The sequence below is a fragment of the Arachis duranensis genome, chromosome 5, assembly GCF_000817695.3.
Source record: "Arachis duranensis cultivar V14167 chromosome 5, aradu.V14167.gnm2.J7QH, whole genome shotgun sequence".
Lineage (NCBI taxonomy): Eukaryota > Viridiplantae > Streptophyta > Magnoliopsida > Fabales > Fabaceae > Arachis > Arachis duranensis.
The window spans coordinates 85,782,213-85,800,978 of record NC_029776.3 but is presented as its reverse complement, the minus strand read 5'-3'; the positions used below and the strand labels follow the sequence as shown (position 1 = coordinate 85,800,978).

Below are 18,766 nucleotides of genomic sequence, written 5' to 3'. Positions count from 1 at the left end.
CCATATATATTTCAAGGTAAAAAATAATAGCCCAATTGGCCAACATGGTAAAATCATTGAAAAATTTTCACATGCTTAGAAAAGCATGTGATAATGTAATTATTTGTAAATGAAGAACATGACCAGTTCAATGTATACAACTGCACACATGAAGAATGAACGGTTAGGGTGCAAAACTGAAGAATGTTTCGGGTGACAAATCCAAACCGCATTAAGATAAAGGTCTCTGATGGTGCAGGTACAAAATTCTCGACTAGTGACGCTTCATTTCCTGGAAAATATTTGATACCTTGGGTGACAATCTTGGGAGGTATTTGAATAGCTGCATCACAAGAGAAAAGAGTGATAAGCATGAACAACTAGGAAGCAAACTGAAACATAAAAAATTCCAACAGCAATATACAGAATAGAAAACTTTTGGGACCCTTTAAGGTTGTTTAGGGGAAAAAAATGTTTTGCAGATAGCTGCATCAGACAACAGACAATCCATTCTATCAAAGGCTTCCTTTTAAAGGTGAATTTCAGTGCAACATTAAGGTTGATGCGGGAGACAGTTAGACTTAGGAGGCTCAGATCTAATGTCAGGTTAATAATATAAAACCAACGGCATGTTTTGATTTAACAACAAAGATGATTCCGAATTCCCTTAAAGGAGGTTAAATGAAGTGAGAAAATGATCTTAACTATAATATAGTGGTTTGGAAGGTCCAACATTAGGAATCATAGATACACCATTCCCATCTATCCCTCGTGAAACATGGTAATTAGAGTTGCCATTACTCTGACTAACTTTCCTTTCTTTCATGAGAAATATTTGCATTAATTTGGAGCACATTAATGCATGTTACAGGAACATTCATAGTCACTTATTTTCATATATGATATTTAGAATTTATATAAAAGATTGAGAATCAATGAACCGGAATATCCAGGAGTAGCATTAAATTTGCTCCAGGAACATGCAAGTCTCTCTTTCACCCTGATGAAGAAAATAAGTGGTTGCTGTGAAATTAATGACCAAAGAGGATTATTCTGTTAGTTTGCGACAACCTAAGGATCACTTAGAAGCGATGACAATGGTCATTTGCTGGTCTTGGTGCTGGCTGAAGGCGAAAATTATGTGCAAAAGGTGTTAAGTTATCGCCTATACTATATCTGGAAACTAATTAATACCAAAAACTGGAAATTGAACCAGCAACATTTAGCAGCCACTGAAGATAACATACCCAAAGTTTCACACAAGCATCAACAACAACGGGGACCAGACAAACAAAAATAGTTATAGCAGCCTGATCAACTTCAAGCCCATAGTGCTCAACAATTATCTCAATCAAAGTTTGCCAACCAGATTCAGAATGGTACCTGCAAGCATCCCATATGCATCAAAAGCAGACAACATATGAAGCATAGGTGAAACAAAGGGGATGCAACAAGTAAAATACTATTCAAAATATCTAAGATATTAAAGCAAGTAACAAGTTAGAAAAGGAAAAAAGAAATTACCCAAGGAATATATCTGTGATAAGTATAATTAGGAATGCCTTCCCAGTATCTGAAATATTATTTATAATTTTATAACCAGTAAATTTGAGCAAAGCTACCTGCACAACAGAAGCATAGAGAAAAAAAGGGACAATAAATAGACATATTCTAGACATATTCAAGATAATTGTATAAATAAAATATTAGTAAATATCAACAATCAAGCTGGAAAACAAACTAAATTGCAAAATGTTAGAAATAAAATACCTAATTGTATCCCAAATTAGGTTCTATGCCAAAGAAGCTTCCTTAAAATATGAATATTACACTTAAATCAAGTGCACCAAATAGTAGGCTAAGATCACACCTCAGAATAAAAATTTTGAAACCACACTTGGCTAGAGATAATAACGTGTAGCCTTTATAAGTGCTAGGACAAACCTCTCCTCTTAAGCAAACTGTTGGGTCGATTTAGGCCTACTTTGTTCCAAGATATTCCTTAGATTTTGTAGCGGTTTCTAAGTCTGTCAAAGAGGCTCTTGCTCGTTGTAGGAAGAGAGAAGCAATGTTGGAATGGCTATTGAGAGGAATAAAACTTTGGGATATTGTTTTGTGCAAACAGATGTGTCAGGGTCTTCTAAGAGTATCCCAAATGATTGTAATCAACGAACCATACATGTCCTCTAATTTGATCTTTGGAAACATAAGTATATCAGACAAAGGTTTAGATATAACCTTAATCATCTCTTCCTTCTTCTTTTTTCCCTTTCAATGATTACCTTGTCTTCATTCTTGACACTTCTTTATTTTAAGGAATTACTTTATAAAAGAAATTTTCTTCATCTATTGAAGAAACTATACTTGTGTCTTAGGTTATTCACAAAAATTAATAGTAATAGAATTACAAGTCCAACAAAAATATAAAAAATTCAGAACCTTTAGAATAAAGAAAATTGTAAACTTACTTTACTCTTATTGAAGTATAAAAGAATAAATAAAGAGATCCCATAAATTGCATCTGACCATATGTTGGCAAATGCTTTGCGATTCTCCAATCTCCACTCTTCTCGCAACTCTAATCTGTCAGATCAACAAACGGAAGATAAATAAGGATAACAAATAAACAACAACTGAAGCTCATATTGAATAATAATTCACATAAAATACCATAACTATATATATCCAGGACTAGATTAATTCTCTTTTGCTCAGAGCTTTCATCAGTTCACAAGGTTTATTACAAGGCAGAATTCAGGCAACGAATGACATGCAGATTTAATGAAACATTATGGAACATTCATTAAATGACGAGTTATATTTCACACTTTTTAGCTCGATGGTTTTTTGAACTTTCATAATGAATTTATAGTTCCAGTTATTGCTCATAAAATAAAGAATGCCATTCAACAGAAAAAAGTAAAAAAGAAAAGGAACAGGTTGATCTTACGCTTTACGCCTTAGTTCCCACCAAACTTCATCATCAGTAAGAGGTGGAGCTTTACCAATCTCTGTCTCAAGCTCAAATCTTCCTGACTCAGTCTTTAATTCCTTTATCATTTCAAGTTTTTGACTTCTCCTCACATCAAGCATTTGTGCTGCAAGTGGTACTTTCTTCACATATCTGTCAACAGAATAAGGTTAACTTGGCAGTTACAAAAGATTTTTAAATTCAAGTTAAAACAAATGCAAAACTGGAGACCAACATTTGAAAATTTGTACTCCAAAGACACTCACTTCTAGGGTAGTGGACCCAGAGGCACATAAAAGTCAAACTTTAAAAAAACAGAAATTTAAAGAATCCTAAGATTCTATCTAAGATACTATTTATTCTTAACATTGATGAATTTGGGTAATAATACATCAAGTGCTGCTCTACCAGTCCAACAAGGATTTTTATTCCACCAATGCCATGCTTCCAGGATCAACATGTGCTTACGGAGGTACTTATATAATAGATCGCCTACCAAAGGAGTTGTCAGTCACAGTGGCAGGAAGAATTAGAACCCAAGTCCTTCTGGGATATCTTCTGAGCCTTTGCCACTTGTGTCAACTCTCCTGGGCAAAAACTACTAATTTATAATGATGTTGTGTTCTAATGTCATTGAATTATGAAACTAGATTAACTATATCTAATATCTTGATCTCTTGATTGATTTCATCCTATCAATTCAGCACCCTGCATTCCAAGCCTATGCTACATGTCATTTGTCATATCCTCCACACATCACACTTTTAACAAAACATGATGCAGACAGAAGCACATACTAACGTGCATATCTATTTGTGCATATACCTTCAACTATATTAGCAAAACAGAAACACATTCGGCTAATAGAGGAAAAAAGACTACAGTTTAGAAGTAATTCAATTTCCAACAATTACCTGTCTAAAAAAGGCATCAGTACATAGTCATGAACCAGAAAGTCCATGGCCCAAGGTATAACTATCAACACTGCCAAAAATTTAGCCTGCATTAACAAATTAGGTAGATAGAAATAAGTTACCGAGAAGAGTATATATTTAAGCAAGCAGTAGAACATCATTCACTTAGTATGACAGAAATTGAAGGCAAGCAACATTATAGAACAATTCAAATTCTTCTTAACAATGTGACTACTGTCATGACTGAAAGACCCTCTTAAATATCGTCTTTATGGAAAATACTTCTTGAAAATTTGATTATCGTGGTCCATATCAACACCTTCAGATTCTAATATGGCCCCAACTTCCCCCTTAAAACTCTTATTTTCTACTCTTAAATCTTGCTTGGGGGTGTTCAAATAACACTATTCTTGTCTTACAAAGGAAACAAACATTTGATTATCCGCGAGAGTACACAGCTCGCTAATACTGCATCCAACTCTTTGGGCTAATGATTGGAATAATAGTAACTCAAATTAACTAACGTTAAGCATCCCTACAATAACAACAATTACATTATTCAAATTTTGAACTTTGATTAATGCAGCTATCATAACATAACACTAGAATTTGGGAGAATCAAACTTCACCATCTACCTAACAGATTCAACGATACAACACTTAACTAAAACGGCGAAAATCGCATACCGAATTGGTGGAAGCATACTTGAAAACACGGTCCTCATAGAGCAAGTCATCATCATCTTGTTCCACAGCACCGAAAATTAACGACCTAACAGACTCCACCAAACCCTTCTCCTCTTTCTCCATCACAACATAATCCTCCTCTTCATCTTCTTCTTCTTTCACCCTTCCCCCCTTTTCCTTGTTCTTGTTCTTGTCATCATAATCCAAACCATCACTCCAAGAAGAACCAGAATCAGAAGCAGAATCATGCTGATCAAGAAGCCAATCCTCCCACATCCTATACTCCTGGTTCCTCACATCTTCCTGTGCTTCCCTCAACTCAACAATGGCTTCAGCTCTCTGCTTCCACGCCTCGAATTTCTCATCTTCCGATAACTCCTCTTCCTCTTTCCGTTGTTGTTCCTCTTCAATTTCAACCATGTCATCTTCCTTCAATCCAAGCCAGTTGCCATCGTCCTCAAAGAAGAACCTTCGCCACCAACTCTTGTTCCTCTTGTTCTTCTTCTTAGCTTTGGAAACGAACTTGTCGCAGCGTTTAGGGTTAATGGGAGCGAAGTGAAGAGTGAAAGAGGAAGAAGAAGAAGAAGGTGCATGCGAAGTAGTGAAGTGGTTAAAGAAGATTAGGTTGTTGTGGCATAACAAAGTTGAAGAGCTCATTAATTAAGAGCACAAAATATTTAACCACATTTTTCGAACACAAGAAGAAGAAAAAGAAGCAAGAATGCAGAATTGGAAGTGGTTAAGAATAATGGTGATTCTGCTTATCCGCTCCGCAGAGAAGGGAAGACTGAAGAGTGAAGAGTGTGTCATGTTACATGTATGTATATATGTATGTATGCGTGTGTTTATTATATACGTATTTATACGACGGTAGAGAGTAGAGAGAAGTAAGTAAGTAGAAGAAGAAAACTGAGAAGTATGAGTATCTGATCTTCACGTGGGGATTGGCTGTTGTTGAGCCACGTATGCTTCAAACATGAATCAATGGATTTTAACCTTTTATGAAACAGCTAACATTTTGTGGAGGGACTTTAGTAGGAAACATTAAAAATTTAAAATTTTAAAGACTTAACTACTCATTTAGTATTTATTTTATAATTTTCATGAATATTTTTTTATCTTATAAAAAAACTAATTTAATATCTTAAAGATTTTATACTAACAAAAAAATATTTAAAAGATATTATTAATAAAATAATCTTAAAATTTAAAAATACGACAAAAATAACTAATAAATATTATTTTTATAACTGATAAAAAAAATTATATTTAGCAATCCACTTATATATTTGATTCGAATTTTTTATCAATATTTGAATAAATATTTAAAAAATATACAAAAAAAATTTAAAACAAAATTTGATTTCTAAATTTTTTTATTTTTTATTTTTAAACTTTGTTAACATTTCAAAAAAAAATAAATTTTATTTTGTTTTAATTTTATTTCAAAAATTTTTACTTTATATCAAATATATCTCTCTAACAATCAAATTTTTAAAAAATTTTAAAACAATCCCACAATAATGCATCATAATTAATTAATTATGTAGTGAATGTTGTTTTGTAAAATTAATGCAAAGGTGGTCATAATTTTTTTAAAAAAAATAGCTATTAAAAATAAATTTGATGTAGATAAAAAAAACTTTTAAAATAAAATGAAACTTGTGAATTTTTTAAAAATTTTAACAATTTTTTTATCATCATCTAACAAATATTTTTTTTTCCTCCACCGTCCCACAATGGCAAATTCATTAGTTAAATGTGTATATGCATTTTCTTGATATACTAACAACAACTATATATAATCCATTTTTTTACTTTTCTCTTTTATGTTTAAACGAGTTCAATTGCCAAATTATACACTTGTAGTTCGAAAAAAATGTTTTATACGTCAAATATCTTTTATATTCCAATTAATTAATTATGTATATATATTAGATAAAATGGATAATAATTTAAAGCCAATTTACAATTTTCTAATAAACAATAACATTATATCTCTTCTAGTGTAACCAAATAACTCAATCTCTCTAGGGATGTGCATGGTTAGAGATGTGCATGGTTTAGCCGGTCCAAAGATCCGGCTCGACTCTGAATATTTTAAGAATTAATTTGGTGTGATTTTATTGAATTTAGGACTGTGTAAGGGTCTCAAAAATAGATACGATCATTATTACGGGTCGGGTCTGAATCATAACTCGCGTCACCCAAATTCGGCCTGGTGGCCCGGTCATCATACACAATTAATATTTTATATTATTAGTGATGGATGATGACTATTTTTATGTGGAATTTAAATATTGTAAACCTGAATATTTTATATTATTAGTCATTATAAAACTATAAATTAATGTTTTATGTTTAAAATGCATAAGACTAACTAAACTAATACATAATATTGTGTTATTTGTATTGATTTAAATATTAGTGTTATTATAATATTAGTATTGATTGTGGTTATGTTTTAATTTTAGAGAATGATTAGTTCTTGTTATATTTTTCTAAGTGAATTTTACCATATCAAATAATGGTTGGAATCTTAAAAATTTAGATATTTTCACATGCTAGCTTGCAAGAAGGTAATGTTAACGGTCCGATTTTCACCCGGTATAATCGTGGTTCGAAAGTGTGTAGGTTTTATCGGATTTAGCACCGGATTCAAGTCTAATAAATAGGTCTAGTATATATTTCGGAGCGAATCTAGATCACATCAAACTCGATTTCACTCGACCTATAAACACTCCTAATTTCTAATACTTTTTAACTTGTTTTCTCAATATTCACAAAAATTGAGTTTCATGCTATAAAACTTGCCTTTAGGTAGTAGCACAAATAACTTCATCGGAATGCACAAGTTGGATTGCCATTCCTCATGTCCACCTCACTTTTTGGCACAAATTATTTTTTATATTAGGGTGAGAATGATATTTTTTAGATTATATATTATAAGAGTATTATTTTTAAATGTAGAATTTTTTTATTTAAAATGTAAAAATCAAATTTTTCAAATTTTTTGGAACAAAAATTGAAGCATCTAATTTGTTAGAAACAAAAATCAGACCCTTTAATTTTAGATTATTTTAAAAAAAATCACAACAAACAAATCCGATCTTCCAATTTGATATTAAAAAAATTTTAAAAATCAACTTGCAAAGTATTGGCAAGTCTGATTACTGATTTTCATACCAAAATAAAAACAGGAACGGATTCTCTCCAGTGGAAGAAAAAATTGACACTGTCCAGTAAAAGATCTCAATCCTTAATAAAATCAACGTCCTAATTATAACTATAATTATGATCGTCACTTTTTTTTGCTAGTATTCTCATGTTTCAGCTTCTTTTATTTTTATTATCTTTCCGCACTTATTTTCTCTTCACCATCTTCTCTGGAAAATTAAACTTTTGAACTTCTATTATATTCTTCTTCTCAAACAGTTGATGTCTTGTGATGCTAATAAAAGACCATTACAAATTCATTTTGAGGATAACGATTCTTCTCCTTAGACATTGAGATTTTGTGCTTTCATTCTTATTCTTATTCTCATTTTCTTTTATCTAATTCCCTTACTCAAGTCTTCCTTCCCAATCATTTGCTAATATATTCAGTTTGATATATATTTTTTTTAAGCTATAAGTTTTCTAATTGAAAATTAATAAACTGTGTTGTATGAGTACTTTTGATTTTAATGTTCATATTCCTATAATTGAATCTTTAAATTAGTTTTTCTGTTAATAATTAAAAAAAAAAAGTACTTTTTTAAATATTTTTTCTTTTGATTCTTATTTTCATTTTAGGATGTACAACGATTCTATTGTTTTCTTAAATGTCCAAAATACTGATGTAGAATTTGATTGGCTATAAAAATTTACAAAAATTGAGTTTCATGCTATAAAACTTACCTTTAATAAGTAGTAGCACAAATAACTTCCTCCGAATGCACAAGTTGGATTGCCATTCCTCATGTCCACCTCACTTTTTGGCACAAATTATTTTTTATATTAAGATAAAAATGGTATTTTTTAGATCATATATTATAAGAGTATTATTCTTAAATGTAGAACTTTTTTTATTTAAAATATAAAAATCAAACTTTTTGATTTTTTTGGGGACAAAAATCGAAGCATCTAATTTATTAGAAACAAAAATTAGACTCTCCGATTTAAGAATTTTTTTTAAAAAAAAATCACAACAAACAAATCCAACCCTTCAATTTAATATTAAAAAAATTTTAAAAATCAACTTGCAAAGTATTAGCAGGTCTAATTACTGATTTCCATACTAAAATAAAAACACATGTACAATCAATAAAATTGAATTGCACACATTTTTTTTCTGTAATAAAAAATGGGCATCTGTGGTAGAATTCATAAAGCAGCTTGTAGGAACCTCTTTACATTTAGATATTCGAAAGACAAGTGCTAACATACTTGAACCTTGCAATTAATTTACTTGCATGAAAGTTGAAACTGCTATGCAATTTACTCTTGAACGCGCCACATGCATCATGTTAAAATGTATGATAACAATGCTTAATCATGCAGGTCATAACACTTTATAAATAAAATGAAATAAAATAAAAAACACCGCTATTTCTGGAGAGACTGTAAGTAGAAATAACAAGTTCCCAGTAGAACAGTAGCAATGAAAAGTGAAACTAATACATGCCTTTTGTAAACAAGCATCAAAATCTATCCTCGGCCATAGTATCAGTCACGGTAAATTTAAGATAGTGATTCCTTCAAGGAAGACATCTTCGTGTAAAGATATCTTCATAGAAGTAATTACCATTCAAGATTTAGGGTTCAGATGATATTACATGTTACGCCCCTTGATTCCTCATTTTACATTGACTTAGCTAATGACTTGATTGAAGGAAGGTGACCAGTACATACATATAATCCGAAAGAAAAAGAGGAAGGGAAGAACAAGACCCCTTATGTAGAAATTGAAAGTCTCACCTATCCAAATGCTTAGATAAGTAACAAAAAACTATACAAATTACATTTTAGGATTTCTAAATGATATATGCTTATGTATTTGGGTTAGGAAATTAACTCTTATTGGGAAAACTAATGTAGGACAGAAGACAGGTTAACATTTCACAATAAGAATTAGATTGAACAATCAATTTTATCTCTGTCTATTTCCCTAAAGAACAACACGATCACAAACAAACAAACAAAATAAGGGGGAGGCAAATTTGGCCCCTTGCCTATTTGTTATGAGACAAGAGACCCCTTTATAAAATTCACCATGAATTATTAACGGAACTTGCATAGCTAGCATATTATTGAGATGATAGGTCCATTAGTTAAGTGCCAACCTGGCAAATTCTGTTAATAGTTCATGGTAGATTTAAGAAAGGGAATCCAAATCATCTAACCACAAACAGGTCAAATTTTTTTTTTTTTCATCATGGATTGTGTTGTCTTGGGAATTGGGATTGGTATTTACTGTAAGAATTAGGGACTTGGGAAGATTACAGGTTGATATTGGTAATAAAAAGCGAGTAAAAAAATAAAAACAATTCGTTTTCAAGGGTGAATGATAATTTACGCCCAGGAAACTGTCCTTTGCAGAATTAGGGTTTAGTGTGTGGTTGGATAATAGGATTTTGACAGGTTAAATAAACTGATAATGATATCAACCACAGCAGTCAGTTCATCACAATGCATAGCCTAAATCTCGAAAGAAGAGAATATTAGCAGAGATCTCAAAATAAAATATCATAAAGTTCATTGCTGGCAGCAAAATCCAACACTTTCAGTTTGCCTATCATACTCAAAGGCAAAGCTCAAGCTTAGAGCAACTGTTTAAGTTTAACCATTCCAGCAAGGTCATGATCATTGATTGTTGCAAACATATAAAAAACAAAAATTATTGTTCATCAGTTCATCCTTCAAGGTGGGGTTCAGCCATATAGATCATATGATGATGAAACTACAATAGGCTCTATGGAAATACAGAATTTGCTAAGTAGGTTCTTTTAAAGCAAGCTCATTTTATCATCTTCCTGTACTCTCATTTGGACAATCTTGTTAAAGAAGAATTCAAACGTGACATAGGAATGATAAATAAGGAAAATGGAGAACATATAAAAAATGAGAGAGCACTACCCCTATGAAGAGAAATGTAGACAGAAAAGTAGGAGGAAGGGTTACAAATTGACACAACCTCAAAAATAATTCTGGTTTGGGAAGACGGAACTTGATGGCAAAGTTTCAAGGCATGCAAAAACAATCAGGCATGTGGTGCATTGGGAAGTTCCTAATGCACTGAATGAGAAAGAGTTGCTGTCCAACTTGCTATGTCATAATTAATAATTCTAGGAGTACCACAGAGTCATTCACCAAATGCAAAAGGACAAACTAATATGGGTGATCATTAACAAAAACCTAAGCTAATAGAAATAAGCTAGACATAGAAATAATCCCCTTTTCAATCTAATAGTGCTTCAAAACTGTGATGCAATCTGAGACTCTTACTGGGGAGGTGTTTCAAATCGAAAAATGTCGGGAACAATGGAGGAGACAATTAAATACCACAAGAAAATTTCATTTCCACTTTGTCAAATCACGGGTTTCCTGATTCTAGTTCCTTGAGGTAACCCTCTATATCCATTATAGAAAAGGCTAAAGTTAAAGTAATACATCATTAACAAGACAAGAAAGAATCATCTATATTCCTCTGGCAAACGGTAACCCGGCATGACTATTTTATCTGCAAACATTTTGCCCGTCTTTGGCATAACATGCCAGTGCATAGTCAAGTTAAATTCTTTACCACGCAAATTCCTTCCCTGAACACAAACGAAAAATGTCAAATATCAGGACCTGATAAAATCTAAAGCAATTCATACCAGTGGTCACATTCTCAGAGTTGTGTACCTGGTCGATGAAGCGGTACTTGTTTGAAGTATGAATCCAAAACTTTGCATGCTCTTTAGAGGGAATGATACCATCCCATAGCGATATCTGCAAATGGCAGCTCAAGAATGTATTCAAAAGTCAAAACAAATGCTATAACATACTATGGCAGAGAAGCAGCATATTAATAGGTGATGGGAGTGTTATCTTAGCGAGATGAATACTACTCTGGTTTCTTTACTCCCTCCTCAAAAGGAGCAGACAAACTTATTAGTGTTTTATATTTCAAATCGTACCTGATTTAAAGAATTCTTTGGAGTTTCATACTCGGCAGCTAAAAAGACAAAAACCTGCAAGCATATACGGAGAAGCAAAATAAGTGCCAGGGCAGCCTGAAGTTATAGCCTAACTGCTTAGAAAAATTGATCAAATATTATTATCCCAATCCAATACATTTTATGTTATATCAGGCAGTTACAACAATAACATGGAAATACATTTGGTTATACACCATAGAAATGCAAAGATGGGAGCAAGAATAGAAATATATTTCAGAAAATTAAACAAGATATAACAGTGGGCAAGGCTTATTAAAAATTACGACATGCATTATTAAGGGAGGAACAGAGGAAGATCATGCAGATTTTGCCCATTGCATCCTGATGCACTAATTTGCAGTCTCCCACTTATCTTCCTACCTTCCGCATCCATACTTTTCAAGAACCAAAGGGGACGAGTAATGCAAATTCTATTCACAAACCTGTTTTGTGTTCCATGTGAAAAGAGATTGTAAATCTGCTGATATATTCATTGTCATGCTGACCTGCAAGAAAAGAAAGGTGTTCCACTTCAGATTAAACACCGGATAGAGATGTTGTATAAATATAAAAGAGAATGGCATCACAAGAAGGTTGTTTATGACACAATGTGATATTAATATCAAAGTATCACATGCAGCTAAAAATTCAGAGCTGGTACAGAGAAGTAAACACATGCATACAATATGGTAAAAGATAGAACTTTGAGAAGGTGATATATGCTTCAAATGTTCGTGATACGAAGAATTCAAATATTATTTAGAAGTTATTAGTTTATAATTTTAGAATGTTCAATTTAATTTTGTTTATTTAGTTACTAGATTGGGCTTTGTATTTGTGGGTTTAGGGTTTTATTTGTTTTAACCTAATAAGAGGTTATAAGTTGTAATATTGAGTTATTAGAGGTGTCAAAGCATTTTTTGGTTTCGTGATTAAACCATGGTGTGGATAACTGAGGTTGAGTGAGTCCCTCTTTTATTGCATCGGAGAATTGGGTAGAAGGTTAAAGAGTCCATTCGATTCAATTCCCAAACTATGGCACGGACAAGTTAGGTTGAGGAATCCCTTTCTTATTGCGTCAAGAAATTAAGTAGAAAGTAAAGTGATTCTCTTTGTATTTAATTTTAATTTATCTCTTTTATTTCTGTTTCAAATTTAATGTATCTTTTTTATTCAGTTTGATTCTTATCTTCTTGTTTATCCTTTTTTTACCTGAGCTCTGATGCCAAATAATACAAAAAAGATAAACAAAATGACATGAATTAATATTGAATAAGAAACATATTAAAATTGAAATAGAAAATAAAAAGGATAGATTGAAATTGGATACAAAGAGAGCCACTTTACTTTTTATCCAATTTCTTGATGCAACAAGAAAGGGACTCGCCAACTTAACTTGTCCACATCATAGTTTGGAAATTGAATCGAAAGGACTCCTCAACCTTCTATCAAATTCCCCGTAGAACAAAAGAGGGACTCACTCAACCTCACTTGTCCACAATATGGTTTCATCTACCAAAAGAAGTGCTTTAGCACCTCTAGCCACTCAATACTACGACTACAATAGTTTATGAGGTATTTATAACTTCTTATTAAGTTAAAACAAAGAAAACCATAAGCCCACAAACACAAAACTCAATCTAGTAACTAAATAAACAAAACTAAAATACATCAAATTAAATTGCACATTTTAAAAATATAAACTAATAATTTCTAAATAATATTTGAACTCCGAACATTTGAAGCACATATCAGAAGGTCTAACATGACAGGGCAACTAAATAGTTGCCTTCTTCCCCTTTCAACAGCAAAAAAATCTAAACCTTGTTGCATCTTTGAACTAGGTTGTGTTGGTTACAATTATTAGATGACACCATTGTGATGGTTTCAAGTCCAATTATTCCTGGCTTTATGCTTTGATTATTTCCAATTTTCAAATATATGAATATCTAAAAAGTAATTAAGCAATGACATAGGAAATATTTCGGATAAAGGTCAAGACGTGTTGTTCATCAAATTTATCTATATTCTACAAAGCAATAGTTCCAAAACTCAAGTAATAAAATGATCCCAATTCAGCATAAACCTTCAGTTCAGACAATAAGGCATTGACTATATATTCACACTGCTGAGAATTAGAGATTTTATCAGACCTAATCACAGTCACATATGTTATCCATTTCAGTATCCCAAGTGTGGGCAAGTTTTATCAATTCAAACAGTTGGCTCAATTGCAGAATGAAGTGCCAAAGCTACAAGAATTATTGCTGCTAAGCGTAGACTATAGCAACGAGTTGAAAACACCAGAATTGAATATAAAAGAGTGATATTGACAAATTACTAGCAAAACCCTTTGGGCAATTAAACCCTAATCGTAGATCGGAACAAGAAATTAAACCTCATCGTTTCCGTTGGGCTGTTTCTGAAACCAGTTAATGTTCAAGACCTGGACATGGGCAGAGGGAGAGGGGGAGTTGAGGCTGTCGGAGAGGGAAGCCATAGCGCACACAAGGGCAAGAATGGTAATGGCGAACGTGAACAAAGCGTTCGCTCTGTAACCGAAGGAATGCATATTCGGACTAGAGGACCACGGAGATTGAGGCGCGGTGAATCGTGGACGGCGGACCTCGAGGCGCGGTGAAACGCGGATGGTGGAACTCCGGGCGTGGTGAATGGCGAGCGGCGGAGCTCCAGCCGCAGTTAATCGCGGACAGTGGAGCAGGAGCTTGAGGCGCCGTGAATGGTGGACGCTGTCTTTTGCTGCTTTGTTTTTCGGTGACTGTCTTTTGCTGCTTTATGATCATGAATTTGGTATTATTATTATTATTATTATTATTATTATTATTATTATTATTATTATTATGGATAATAAAATGATAAATGGTAAAATTCGCTCGGAAACATCATTAGTGTTTTAAATTAATCTCCAAAAATATTTTTTAATTAAATTTATCCTTCAAATATTTTAAATTATTCATGTTAAATTTTCGACGCCAAAATTTATTAATATGATACGTTAAGTGATCTTATAACATATATATTGGATTAATTGGAATCTTAATTGATTATTAATATGATAAATTTATAAAATTATATTAAATCAAAATTTAATTGAAGAGAACACTTGAGATATTAGAATCTCTCAATTTGGGGTTAATTTGATATAATTTCATAAACGCATTATGTTAGCTGTCAATTATAACTATTAGGTGTGTGTTGTTGTGTCTTACATGAATAAATTTTGATGTTGTTAGCAACAAAAGTGATGAAAGAACTAAAATAACTAATTTAAAATTTTTGAAGGATTAATTTGATTAAAAAAAATCTTTTAGAGACTAATTTAAAAAATAAGTGATCTTTTATTGATTAATTTAATCATTTTTTATTATTATTTACCAATTTAATTGTTAAATGTGTATTTTATGAGTGATGTTTTAGTAACCAAATTTAATTAAATTAGCCTAATAAATGATAACAAAAAATTTTTAGTTGAAAATAAAAAAATAGTTAGATATAATTATATAAATCAATAAAATTAAGGGTTCAAGCTTTTTTAAACTAAGTATTTAATCAAGTCATAACGCGCTACGTATATGTACGTATTGTTGTTGTTTTTTATTTTTCTTCCTTTTTCTTCTCTTTCTTCTTCAACAATGTCATTATCGTCGTCATCTTCTTCTTTACTTGTTCTTTTATAACGTGGTTGTCGTCTTCTTTTCTAATGTTGTCTTCTTTTTTAGTTTGATTTTTTCATCTTTTTTTCCATCCTCTGTCATTATTATCATTGTCATCGTCTTCTTCTTTTACATAAATTTAAAAAATTAGAGCACATAATTTTGATCACAGTACAAAATTTTTTAAAAGACCATATGTCAAAAATATTGTCATCCAACTAATAAAATACACACAACACAAAATTTTAGTACACAACATAAAAAATTTGGTATACAATATAAAAAATTTTGTACTATAAAAGACTACACATTCAAAAATATTGATATTTAACTAACAAAATAAAATATATATAACATAAAAATTATAGTGCATAGTATAAAAATTTTTTACGTACAGTAAAATAATTTTAAGAACTATATATAAAAAATATTAATTACATTCAAAACAGATTGTGCTATATGCAAAAATTTCTGTGTATCAATAGATTTTTATGCTTTCTAATAAAAATTTTTACACTAAAAAAATAGTAACGCACGTACGCATTTGTTATTAAAAAATTGATTTAAAAAATTTGTATATATAGAATCACCGTATTAAGAAATTGCAGACATAAAAAATACTAAGGCAAAAGATATTAAGAAAATGCAAGCAAGAATGCATTACTGTTACTGTTATTTATATATGAAGATTAATTAATGACTCATTTTTAATATATAAATGATATTTTTATACTAAAAATGCATATAAGGTATATAAATTACTATTTTTTATCATAAGCAAATATTTTTTAAAATTATTATTATTATTATTTGAAGTTTAAAAGTGTTGTAAACTAATTAAATAAATAAATAGAAAAGATGTAACAAATATAAAATATGAAAATATAATTACATAATTTTACTAGTAATATTCTCTAGAATTACTATATCAATATTAATATATTTAATTATATTACAATAAAGTATATAAGAGAGAGAAATATGTGAAAGAGAGAAAGAAGAATATTTGCTATTCTTATTACTCTTGTGTGTTTCGTTAGAGATAAAGCCTCTATTTATATACATACATAAGGTTATATTGTCAAACCTGATTAAATGTAATTCTCTTGAAAACTGATCTCTTTAGTCTTGAGAAGGTTGGCCGCCCAAGTCAGGTCATCCACATTGTTATCACAACACTCAGCCTTGGATGACCATTTAGCATTATGCATCGTTAAAACTTTACTAAAGAAAAACCCAGTGAGAAAAAATCTTAGTGAAGGAAAAAGAGTACAAAATCCTTTTGTGATGGGGACTGCCTCATTAAAAATCTTGTAAAAAAAAAAACCCAATGAGAAAAAACTTGACCAAGGAAAAAAGAGTACAGTCTCCCCCTCTTGTCGACATCATGTAACATCTCGAAATCGACACATCTCAATATGATGTACCAATCTTTCAAAAGAAGATTTTGGGAGTGACTTTATGAATAAATCTGCCAGATTATCACTTAAGCGGATCTGTTGGACATCAATTGTCCCTTGATTTTGAAGATCACGAGTGAAGAAAAATTTGGGAGAAATATGCTTTGTTCTATCACCTTTGATATATCCGCCTTTAAATTGAGCAATACATACTGTATTATCTTCAAACAGGACAGTTGGAGCTATCATATGATCAATCAGCCCACATGATGACAGAATATATTGGATCAAACTCCTGAGCCAAAAACACTCGCGACTTGCTTCATGAATCACTAGTATTTCGACATGATTAGAAGATGTTGCAGCAATCGTCTGTTTCGTGGACCTCCAAGATATAGCCGTTCCACCATATGTGAACAGGTATCCTGTTTGAGATCTCCTTTATGTGGATCAGACAAGTATCCAGCATCTGCATAGTCAACTAATTGTGACTTGGATTTATAGGGATAAAACAATCCCATATCAACCGTTCCATGAAGATATCGAAAAATTTGTTTGATTCCACTCCAATGTCTTATGGTTGGAAAGGAACTATATCTTACTAGTAAATTCACCGCGAATGATATGTCAGGTCGCGTATTATTAGCAAGATACATTAGCGCTCCAATGGCACTAAGATATGGTACTTCAGGACCAAGGATATCTTCATTCTCTTCTTTAGGACGGAATTGATCCTTTTCCACATCCAAAGATCTTACGATCATTGGGGTACTTAATGGATGTGACTTATCCATATAAAATCTTTTCAAAATCTTCTCTGTGTATGTTGTTTGATGAATAAAAATCCCATTTTTTATATGCTCGATCTACAGGCCGAGACAAAATTTAGTCCTTCCAAGATCTTTCATCTCAAACTCTTCTTTTAGAGTTTTTATAATTGTTGGAATCTCTTCAGGAGTCCCAATGATATTTAAATCATCAACATACACAGCAATTATAATGAATCCAGATGCAGTTTTCTTTATGAAAACACACGGACATATATCATAATTCTTGAATCCGTTTTTGGCCAAATATTCAGTAAGATCATTATACCACATTCGTCCAGATTGCTTTAGACCATATAAAGATCTTTGCAATTTGACTGAGTATAACCCTTGCGAATATTCATTGGATGGTTTAGATATCTTTAGTCCTTCAGGAACTTTCATTATACCACATCCATTAAATGCATATGCAATTTATGATATGCAGATAAACTGACCAAATAACGCAATGTTATCGCATCCACTACAAGGGAATACGTTTCTTCATAATCTATACCGGGCCTTTGTGAAAAACCTTGTGCCACAAGTCGGACTTTATAGCGCACAACTTCATTTTTTTCATTTCGTTTTCTCACAAATACCCACCAGTATCCAACAATCTTTACATCTTCTGGTGTACGGACTACAGGTCCAAAGACTTCACATTTTGCAAGTGAGTCTAATTCATCCTTCGTGGCTTCTTTCCATTTCGGCCAATTGATGAATGGATTTTTGACGGTTTAGAATTTCACTAATGAAATCTCGTTGTAAAGTATAGTTTCTAAACCAAACAATAATCCTTTCATACAAAAAGTTGTTTGTCACTAGTACAAACCCCTAAAATTTATAAACCGAAGTATTGGACCTCGGGTCGTTCTCCCTAGGAATTGTAATGAAGTGTCTTGTTATTGGTTGTGAGTTATATTTGGGGTTTTTAAGATTTTAGACAAGAAATATAAATGGCAAAGAAAATAAACTAACAACTAGCAAAGCTCTTGGCAAGATATGAGAACTAGAAGTTCTATCCTAGTTATCCTCCTCAATTGTGATGACAAATTGTCCATTACTCCCACTTAGTTAACCTCTAACCATGGAAGAAAGTCAAGTGGATGAATCAATTTGATTCCTCAAGTCCTAATCAACTCCTAAAG

The 18,766-nt window shown here is 31.8% G+C and overlaps 2 protein-coding genes across 2 annotated transcripts; both read right to left on the bottom strand.

The window, feature by feature from the left end:
- Nucleotides 1-6: 6 nt before the first annotated feature.
- On the bottom strand, nt 7-5,353 carry LOC107490076 (chloroplast envelope membrane protein). Its single transcript, XM_016110850.3, has 7 exons — nt 4,552-5,353; nt 3,865-3,950; nt 2,930-3,103; nt 2,448-2,562; nt 1,504-1,601; nt 1,227-1,362; nt 7-322 (listed from the first exon to the last, which is right to left on the bottom strand). Exons 1-7 carry the CDS (start codon nt 5,206-5,208, stop codon nt 254-256), a joined length of 1,335 nt encoding a protein of 444 aa, XP_015966336.1. The 5' UTR covers nt 5,209-5,353; the 3' UTR covers nt 7-253.
- A 5,733-nt stretch (nt 5,354-11,086) lies between these two features.
- On the bottom strand, nt 11,087-14,519 carry LOC107490075 (signal peptidase complex subunit 3B). The gene is made up of 5 exons (XM_016110849.3): nt 14,134-14,519; nt 12,179-12,241; nt 11,715-11,768; nt 11,440-11,526; nt 11,087-11,351 (listed from the first exon to the last, which is right to left on the bottom strand). Exons 1-5 carry the CDS (start codon nt 14,305-14,307, stop codon nt 11,226-11,228), a joined length of 504 nt encoding a protein of 167 aa, XP_015966335.1. The 5' UTR covers nt 14,308-14,519; the 3' UTR covers nt 11,087-11,225.
- Between the last annotated feature and the right edge of the window lie 4,247 nt (nt 14,520-18,766).

What these genes read in the sequence shown, in the direction of transcription:
- LOC107490076 (XM_016110850.3), bottom strand. Translation starts at nt 5,208, where the DNA reads ATGAGCTCTTCAACTTTGTTATGCCACAACAACCTAATCTTCTTTAAC. An exon ending in AGTATGCTTCCACCAATTCG is followed by an intron (nt 3,951 to 4,551) that starts GTATGCGATTTT and finishes TTGTTAATGCAG; the next exon opens with GCTAAATTTTTGGCAGTGTT. An exon ending in TGGGAACTAAGGCGTAAAGC is followed by an intron (nt 2,563 to 2,929) that starts GTAAGATCAACC and finishes TTGATCTGACAG; the next exon opens with ATTAGAGTTGCGAGAAGAGT.
- LOC107490075 (XM_016110849.3), bottom strand. Translation starts at nt 14,307, where the DNA reads ATGCATTCCTTCGGTTACAGAGCGAACGCTTTGTTCACGTTCGCCATT. An exon ending in TCACATGGAACACAAAACAG is followed by an intron (nt 11,769 to 12,178) that starts GTTTGTGAATAG and finishes ATATGCTTGCAG; the next exon opens with GTTTTTGTCTTTTTAGCTGC. An exon ending in CAAAGAATTCTTTAAATCAG is followed by an intron (nt 11,527 to 11,714) that starts GTACGATTTGAA and finishes TGCCATTTGCAG; the next exon opens with ATATCGCTATGGGATGGTAT.